Raw genomic sequence first — 9,385 nt, forward strand, 5'->3', positions numbered from 1 at the left:
TTTTTTATTCCAGTACCACACTGTTTGGGTTACTATAACTTTGTAATATAATTTGAAACCAGGAAGTGTACTTCCTCCAACTTTGTTTTTGTCTTACAGAATTACTTTGGCTCTTTAGAGTCTTTTGTGGTTCTATATGAATTTTAGATTTTTTTTTCTATTTTTGTGAAAAATGCCATTGGAATTTTCATAAGGATTGCATTGACTTTGTGTTGCTTTGGCTAGTACATACATTTTAACATTATTAATTATTTCAGTCCATGAACATGGAATATCTCTGTTTATTTGTGTCCTTAATTTCTTTCATTAGTTTTGCAGTTTTCAGTGAATAGATCTGTTGCCTTCTTGGTTACATTCATTTCTAAGTCTTTTTATTTTGTTTTTTGGTGCTATCATAAGTGGGATGGTTTTCTTGATTTCTCTTTCATATAAGTAGTTATTTGTGTACAGAAGTGCAACTGATTTTCATATATTGAGTTTGTATCCTGCGACTTTACTGGGTTTATTCTTTTTTTTTTTTTTTTTTTTGAGACAGAGTCTCACTCTGTTGCCCAGGCTGGAGTGCGGTGGCTCGATCCCAGCTCACTGCAACTTCCACCTCCTGAGTTCAAGTGATTCTCCTGCCTCAGCTTCCCAAGTAGCTAGGACTACAGGTGCGCTGCCACACCTGGCTAATGTTTGTATTTTAGCAGAGATGGGGTTTTGCCATTGTTGGTCAGGGTGGTCTCAAACTCCTGACCTCAAGTGATCCACCCACTTTGGCCTCCCAAAGTGCTGGGATTACAGGCGTGAGCCACTGTGCCCGGCCTGTTTATTCTAACAGTGTCGATTTTGGAGTCTTGTGGGGGGTTTTCAGTATATAGGACTTTTTTCCTTTCAATTTATATTTCTTTTTCTTGCCTAATTGCTTTAGTAGGATTTCCAATACTGTGTTGAGTAGAAGGGTGAGAGCAAGCATCTTTGTCTTGTTTCTGATCTTAGAGGAAAAGTTTTCGGTTTTTCACCATTGAGTATGATATGAGCTGTGGGACATATAGCTTTTATTATGTTGAGGTAGTTTTCTTCTGTTTGTAGTCTGTTGACTTTTTTTTTTTTTTTAAATAATGAAAGGGTGTTGAATTTTGTGAAGTGCTATTTCTGTTTCATTTGAAATGATCATGTGGTTTTGTCGTTCCGTTAATGTGGTGTATTACGTTGATCAATTTTTGTATGTTGAACCATCCTTGTATTCCAAGAATTCTACTTGGTCATAGTGTGTAATCCTTTTAATGTATGCTGAATTCTTATTGGTACTATTTTGTTGAGGATTTTTACATCAATATTCATCAGGGATATTGGTTTATAGTCTTCTAATGTCTTTGTCTGACTTTGGTATTAGGGTAATGCTGGCCTCATAGAATGATTCGGAAGTGTTCCCTCCTCTGCAATTTTTTGGGATTGTTTCAGGAGGATTGGTGTTAATTCTTCTTTAAATGTATGGTAGAATTCTCCAGTGAAGCTAGCTTTCTTGTCCTGGGCTTTTTTTTTTTTTTTTTGGAGACAGGGTCTTTCTTTGTCACCCAGGCTGGAGTGCAGTGTTGCAATCTTAGCTCACTGCAACCTCTGCCCTCCAGGCTCAAGCAATCCTCCCACCTCAGCCTCCTAAGTAGCTGGTACCACAGGCAAGCACCACCATGTCCAGCTATTTTCTTTGTATCTTTAGCAGAGACGGGATCTCACCATGTTGCCCAGGCTGGTTTCTAACTCCTGAGCTCAAGCGTTTCTCCTGCCTTGGCCTTCCAAAGTACTGGATTACATGTGTGAGCCACTGCGCACGGCCATGGGTTTTCTTTGTTGGGAGGTTTTGGATTATTGACTCAATTTCCTTGTTACTGGTCTGTTGAGATTTTCTTATTTTTTCATGTTACTCAGTCTTGGTAGGCTGTATGTTTCTAGGAATTGATCTGTTTCTTCTAGGCTGTCCAATTAGTTGGAGTACAGTTGTTCATAGTATTCTCCTATAATCCTTTTTGTTTCTATGGCATTGGTTGTCATGTCGTCACTTCTTTCATTTCTGATTTTAGTTATTTGAGGCATTTCTTTTTCTTAGTCAGTCTAGCTAAAGGTTTGTCAGTTTTGTTGATATTTTCAAATAACTATTGGTTTTCTTGATTTTTTCCTACTGTTTTTCTATTCTCTTTTCTTTATCTCTGCTCTAATCTTTTTTATTTTTTTCCTTCTAATCACTTTGGGTTTAGTTTCTTTTTCTAGTTCTTCAAGATGTAATGTTAGATTGTTGACATGAATTTTTTTTTTTTTAATATAGACATTTACAACTGTAGATTACCTTCTTAGTCCTACTTTTGCTACATTCCATAAGCTTTGGTATTTTGTGCTTTCATTTTTGTCGTAATGTATTTTCTTACTTCCTTTGTTACTTCTTCCTTGACCCGTTGTCTTTTTAAGAGTTTGTTGTTTAATTTCTACAAATTTCTTGATTTTCCACTTTTCTTTCTGCAGCTACCTTCTAGTTTCATTCTGTTGTGATCAGAAAAGATACCTAATACTTTGTGGCCTAACATGTGGCATATCCTGGGGAATATTTCATGTGCACTTGAGAAGAATGTATATTGTGCTGTTGTTGGGTGGAATGTTCTGTATATGTATGTTAGGTCCAATTGGTCTGTAGTGCTGTTCAGGTCTTTTCTTTCCTTATTGATCTCATTGTTCTATCCATCATGGAAAGTTGGTTATTGAAGTCTGTCACTGTTTTTGGAGAGCTCCCTTCAATTTTATCAATGTTTGCTTTAAGTATTTAGAAGCTCCAATGTTTGATACATATATAATTACTCTATCTTATTTGTGCATTGACCCCATAATGTTCTTCTTTGTCTATAGTATCAGTTTTCTTTAAAAATTTATTTTGTCTGATATTAGTGTAGCCACCACTGCTCTCTTTTGGTTACCATTTGCATGGAATATCTTTTTGAATCTTTTTACTTAGAGGCTGTGTGTGTCTTTAGTTCCAAAGTGTCTTTTAAAGGGCAGCATATAGTTGGGTCCTGTTTTTTAATCCTATGGATTTTTTTTTTTTTTTTGGTAATTTCTTTGTCCTTTCATAGCTTGTTTTTCATTTCCTCCTCTTCTACCTTTCTTTGTGTTTAGTCAATTTTTTTGGTAGGGATATATTTTGATTCTCTTATTTCCTTTTGTGTACATTCTATAGCTATTTTCTTTGTCGTTACCATGAGAATATCATAAAACTTAGGAGGATAACAACCTGTTTAAACTAGTAACAACTTCACTTCAATCACATATAAAAACTCTAGTCCTTTATAGCTTTGCCCCCCAACCTCCACCTCCCAGGTTCAAGTGATTCTGCTGCCTTAGTCTTCCAAGTAGCTGGGACTTGTAGTCTTCCAAGTAGTCAGGCCACCATGCCTGACTAATGTTTACGTTTTTAGCAGCGATGGGGTTTCGCCATTGTTGGCCAGGCTGGTCTCAAACTCCTGACCTCAAGTGATCTACTTGCCTTGCCTCCCAAAGTGCTGGATTACAGGCATGAGCTTGTACCCGGCCAAAGTATTAGTACCCTGTTAACAACATTTTACTGGTGTCACAAGTAACATGTTTATATATTGTTTAATCATTAACATACTTTCTTAGTTTGTTTTCTCTTGCTTATAACAATACTTGAAACTGGGTAGTTTATTTTAAAAAGTTATGGAGGCTGAGAAATCCAAGGTCAAGGGTGAGGGCCTGATGAGGGCCTTCTTGCTGGTGGGGACTCTGCAGAATCCTGAGGTGGTGCAGGGCACATGGTGAGGGGGTTGGCCATGCTAGCTCAGATCTGTCTTTCTCTTCGTATAAAGCTACCAGTCCACTCTCATGATAAGCCATTAATCCATTAATCCATCAAGTCATTGAGCCGTTCAAATCTGCCCTCATGATTAATTCGTTCATGAGAGCCCAGATCCCTCATGACCCAATCACCTCTGAAAGGTTCCACCCCTCAATACTGCCATGTTGTGGATTAAGTTTTAACATGAGTTTTAGAGGGGACAGATACTCAAATCATAGCATGTAGATTTATAGTTAATTTTTATGTTTTGTCTTTTAAATCCTATAAAAAAATTAAGGTGGAGTTACTCACCAGAATTAAAATAATATGTTTTTATATTTGCCCATATATTTACTTTTACCAGAGAACTTTTTATTTTCCTATGATTAAAGTTACTATCTAGCATCCTTTAATTTCAACTTGAAGGACTGCCATTAGCATTTCTTCCAGGTGAGGTCTAGTGGTAATGAACTCTCTCAGCTTTTGTTTATCTGTGAATGTTTTAATTTTCCCTTTTACAGGTGCATGCCATCACGCCTGGCTAATTTTTGTACTTTTAGTAGAGGTGGGGTTTTGCCGTGTTGGCCAGGCTGGTCTGGAACTCCTGATCTCAGGTGATCCTCCTGCCTCGGCCTCCCAAAGTGCTGGGATTACAGTGTAAGCCACTGCACACCTTGTATCTTTCTTTATCTCTTGGAGGATCTGAGATACTATTTTAAAGTCCTTTGGAAGTATAGTTTGTAATCTAATTTTTAGTAAGAGGGTTATTTTGTTTTCTCTTTGTGTGCATTCTTCTCTACCTGCACGCTTTTGTGGTTGTTTCTGCTTTGTCCCTTATGGCTGCTTCTTTAGAAGGAAATCTTATATTGGAAACTCTGGGTTCTTATTCTTCAGGGATATTGGGAAAAATCTCAAGAACCAATCCCTGAACCAGTGGGTGGCTTGACCAGGTCATTTTTGTTTTATTGCCTGTAATCTGTCCATTTGTGTTCCTTCAGCCTTAGGCTATGGTCACAACTTTTATTGCCTTCTTTCACTAGTAGGAGAGTGCTGCTCCAACCCCTTACTTCACAAAATGATCCTGACTTTTGTTCCCACTTCCTGTGCTATGAGTTGATTTCAATCCCTATTATTGGGGTTGAGTTTTAACTGTCTCAACCAGTAAGATTTAAAAATAGACAACTTGCTTGTTTCTGTTTGCTTCTTTTACCTCTGTGGGTAAAGGAGGTTAAGGAGCTGCTGTGGTTTATGCAAAGTATATTGTGTCCTAACTGAGTAACCTTAAGTCCCTGTTTCCTTATTTTTAAGTAAGGATAATAGCTTGTATAATGGTTGTGAAATCAAAATGTCATATATGTGAAAGGGCTTTATGAACTGGGAAATATGGTCTAAATATTAGTTTATTTTTGTTGTATAATCATAGTGATTGTGTTATTACTCTATTTAAGTCTGCTTTTGATTTTCAGATTGTTCCATTGACCTGTCATGTATGGCAACAGATATTATATCAAGGCAATAGTAGAACACAAATTTCTGATACTAATGTGGTCTGTTTGGAAACAACAGCTCAGCAGGGTTCTGGGGATGATCAGGTATGTCTTCTGTAACTGGCTAACTTTTTTTTGATAAGCAGCACAAGAAATTCTGATTTAGCTACGAAGAATGGAAAGAAATAAATTAATATTCATTAATATTCTGTTTTGTTTTCTTTTCTGTCTTTTTTTTTTTTTTTTAAGACAGGGTCTCGCTCTGTCACCCAGGCTGGAATGCAGTGGCATGATCATAACTTACTGCACCCTCCAACTTCTGGGATCAAGTGATCCTCCTGCCTCAGCCTCTTTAGTTACAGACATATACCATCAAACTCACCTAATTATTTTTTTTTACATTTTTTATAGATGGAGTCTCACTTTGTTGCCTAGGCTGGTCTTGAGCTCTTGGCCTCAAATGATCCTTCACCTTGGCCTCCCAAAGTGCTAGGATTACAGAAGTGAGCTACCACTCTTGGCCAAATATTCTGTTTTTCTAATAGATTGTTGTAAACTTTATGTATATGTAGAAGAGCAGTTCACTTTTTTTGAAGGCAGATCTCAGGACTTTTATTTTTATTTTTATTTTAAATTTTTTTTATAGAGATGGGGTCTCTCTATGTTTACTGGGCTGGTCTTGCATTCCTGGCCTCAAGTGATCTTCTCGCCTTGGCCTCCTAAAGCTATTGAGATTACAGGCATGAGCCACTGTGCGTGGCCTCAGGACTCTTTATATTCTTCACAAGTATTCTTAAGAGCTTTTGTTTATGTGGATTATCTATATAGATATTTAGCATACAAGAAATTAAAACATTTAAAAATATTTATTTTAAAATTTATTTTGAAAGAACAAACCTATTACATATTACCAAAAGTAGTATATTTTAAAGTAAAAAATGACTATTTTCCAAAACAAAAAAATTAGTTGGAAGAATAGCATTGTTTAAATTCTGGCTTACTAGAACTCAGTTGGTGTGTTACTCAGGGTTCTCCAGAGAAACAGAACCAATAGGATGGAGATAGATACATCTGTCTATCTATTTACATCTGTCTATATATATATCTTTATTGATATTTATTATAAGGAATTGGCTTATGTGATCATGAAGACTGAGAGGTCCCAAGATCTGCAAGCTGGAGCCCCAGGAGGGCTGGTGGTATAGTTCCAATTCAAGTCTAAAGGCTTGAGAACGAGGAAAGCCAGTGGTGTAAGTTTTGATCTGAATCTGAAGGTAGAATACCCTCCAGCTGGAAGACCATCAGGCAGAGAGAGCACATTCTCTCTTGCTCAGCCTTTTGTTCTATTTAGGCCTTCAAGATACTGGATCAGGCCTTCCCACATTGGAGAGGGTAACCTGCTTTACTTAGTTTCCAGGTTCAAATGTTAATCTCAGGCCGGGCACGGTGGCTCAAGCCTGTAATCCCAGCCCTTTGGGAGGCCGCGACAGGCGGATCACGAGGTCAGGAGATCGAGACCATCCTGGCTAACACGGTGAAACCCCGTCTCTACTAAAAAATACAAAAAAACTAGCTGGGTGAGGTGGCGGGCGCCTGTAGTCCCAGCTACACGGGAAGCTGAGGCAGGAGAATGGTGTAAACCCGGGAGGCGGAACTTGTAGTTAGCCAAGATCCGGGCACTACACTCCAGCCTGGGTGACAGAGTGAGACTCCATCTCAAAAAAACAACAAAAAAACAAATGTTAATCTCATTCATACACACTTCACAGGCCAGGAACAGTAGCTAATGCCTGTAATCCCAGCACTTTGGGAGGCTGAGGTGGGTGGATCACCTGAGGTCGGGAGTTCAAGACCAGCCTGGCCAACATAGTGAAACCCTGTCTTTACTAAAAATACAAAAATTAGCCAGGCGTGGTGGTACACACCTGTAATCTCAGCTACTTGGGAGGCTGAGGCAAGAGAATCGCCTGAACCCAGGAGGTGGAGGTTGCAGTGAGCTGAGATTGTGCCACTGCACTCCAGCCTGGGTGACAGAGCGAGACTTGGTCTCAAAAAAAAAAAACATAAAAAACCAGACACACCCCTCACAGACATATCCAAAATTGTTTTAACCATGTATCTGGACATTCCATGATCCAGTCAGTTTGATACATAAATTACCTATCATAGCTGGATTCTCAGTCTGCTCTGCATTTCGTTTGTCGGGATGTATTGTTTTGGTTGAAGTATATGAAGACAGTCTGGCCTTACATAGATGAAAAAGGAGTTAGGGAAAGGAGGCTGCCATTCAGTCCCTGAAAGGGTATCAGTGACCCTCAGGGATTTTTGGACTACACTTTGAGAAGCACTTTTCTAGAACATAGTTATAAACTTTGAAGAAATGGAACAGTCATGAGCAGATAGGAAAAAAGCTCATATAGAGTTATTGGAGGAAAAATGTAGTGTTACTAATAATGGTTAAATATCTAAGGTTGATTAATAACTTGAGTATCAGATTTCTTCTGTTACTTTCAATTTTCTTTAAATTGCAGTGATTATATGTTAGATGCAAGATATAGAGGAAGGGAGATACACTATCACTGAGGGAAAGTAGTTAAGATAATCCCTGAGCATAAAAAGCATAGTACCTGGGGCCATTAAATGGAAGAGGGTTGTTTTGGGTTGAATTGTGCCCTCCCAAATTATGTGTTGAAGTCCTAATCCCTACCTCAGAATGTGACCTTATTGGTGATTGCAGGTGTAATTATTTAAGATCACACTGGAGTAGGGTTTGCTCTTAATCCAATCTGCCTGGTGTCCTTATGAAAGAGGAAAGCACCATGTGAGGAGAAAAACATACAAAGATAAGATGGCCGTGTGAAGATGGAGGCAGAAATTGGAATTTTGCTGCCACATCCAGGGAATGCCTGGGGCTTCCAGAAGGTAGAAGTAGCAAGGAAGGACCTTCCCCTAGGGGCTTCAGAGGGAGCATGACCCTGCCAACACCTTGATTTCAGACTTCTGGCCTCCAGAACTGTGAGATAATAAATTTCTCTTGTTTTAAGCCACCTAGTTTGTGTCACTTTGTTACAGCAGCCCTAGGAAACATAACGGGATGTATTTCTAAATAATAGTCTCTGAGCATATTTTTGGTGGAGCACAGTCCAAAAATTGATGTCTTCCTTTTTTTCCTGTTTCATAAAATACGAACCATGATGGACCCTACAGCATTTCATTTCATCCTTTATACCTGGGTTCCTCAGAATAGCTGGAATATTATGCCGCTTTCTAGTTCACTTCCTTCTTTTCTCCTTCTTGTACTATTGTTGTTCATCTTTGTTACTGTCATCTGAGTTACCTTTATTTATTCATGGAAAACTGGCTCTTGCTACATTGTCTTCGTCTCTTTTATTGGTTTCTTTCACTTCAACATACATTTCCCATTCAGTGCCTGAAGTTCTCAGATACTTCATCTAACCTCCAGCAATCTTTACTTCCATATCTCCTTCCAGTCTTCTGCTACCTGTACGTAGTTACTCATTCCATGATCACAGTCTAGACCTTGTCATCACCAGCTACCTTACTACAAATGTCTCGTCCTCTGTTCCCTTCCAGCTACTGCTTCGGTCAATATTTTGCTCCCTGTTACAGTGAAATTTTTAAGAGTTGTCTATACATTAAATATCCTATCCTCATTTTTAAAAAGTCAGGTTTATTGGGGGTATAAGTTAAATATATCAAAATTTACTGTTTTAGGTGTACAGTTTGTCAAGTGAGCTTTGACATACGTATACTATCATGCAGCCACCACCACATTTGAGATAGACAACATTGCCTTCACAAAAAGAAACTTCACAAAAAGTTCCTGTGTGTCCCTTTGTAGTCAGTCACTTCCCCAATTCCTAGTCGCTGCAACTACTTATCCAATTTCTTTCTCTTTAGTTTTACCTTTTCAGAATAATATAGTGTATAGACTTTTGAATCTGACTTCTTTCACTTGGCTTAGCTTTTGAGATTTATCCATGTTGTTGCATGTATCAATAATTTGTCCACTTTAATTTTTATTACTGAGTAGTATTCTGTTTGTGTATAGGTTTTT

The 9,385-nt window shown here is 38.3% G+C and overlaps 1 protein-coding gene across 1 annotated transcript in view; it reads left to right on the forward strand.

The window, feature by feature from the left end:
• The window catches only part of ALMS1 (Alstrom syndrome protein 1), a 249,438-nt gene that overhangs the window by 29,690 nt on the left and 210,363 nt on the right, over positions 1-9,385 (forward strand). The window contains exon 2 of the mRNA XM_011980691.1: positions 5,287-5,412. Within this exon, the coding sequence (XP_011836081.1) occupies positions 5,287-5,412 (126 nt within the window). The remainder of the gene's footprint in view (positions 1-5,286; positions 5,413-9,385) is intronic.

Source organism: Mandrillus leucophaeus, unplaced genomic scaffold, assembly GCF_000951045.1.
Source record: "Mandrillus leucophaeus isolate KB7577 unplaced genomic scaffold, Mleu.le_1.0 Scaffold216, whole genome shotgun sequence".
NCBI classification, from domain to species: Eukaryota; Metazoa; Chordata; class Mammalia; order Primates; family Cercopithecidae; genus Mandrillus; species Mandrillus leucophaeus.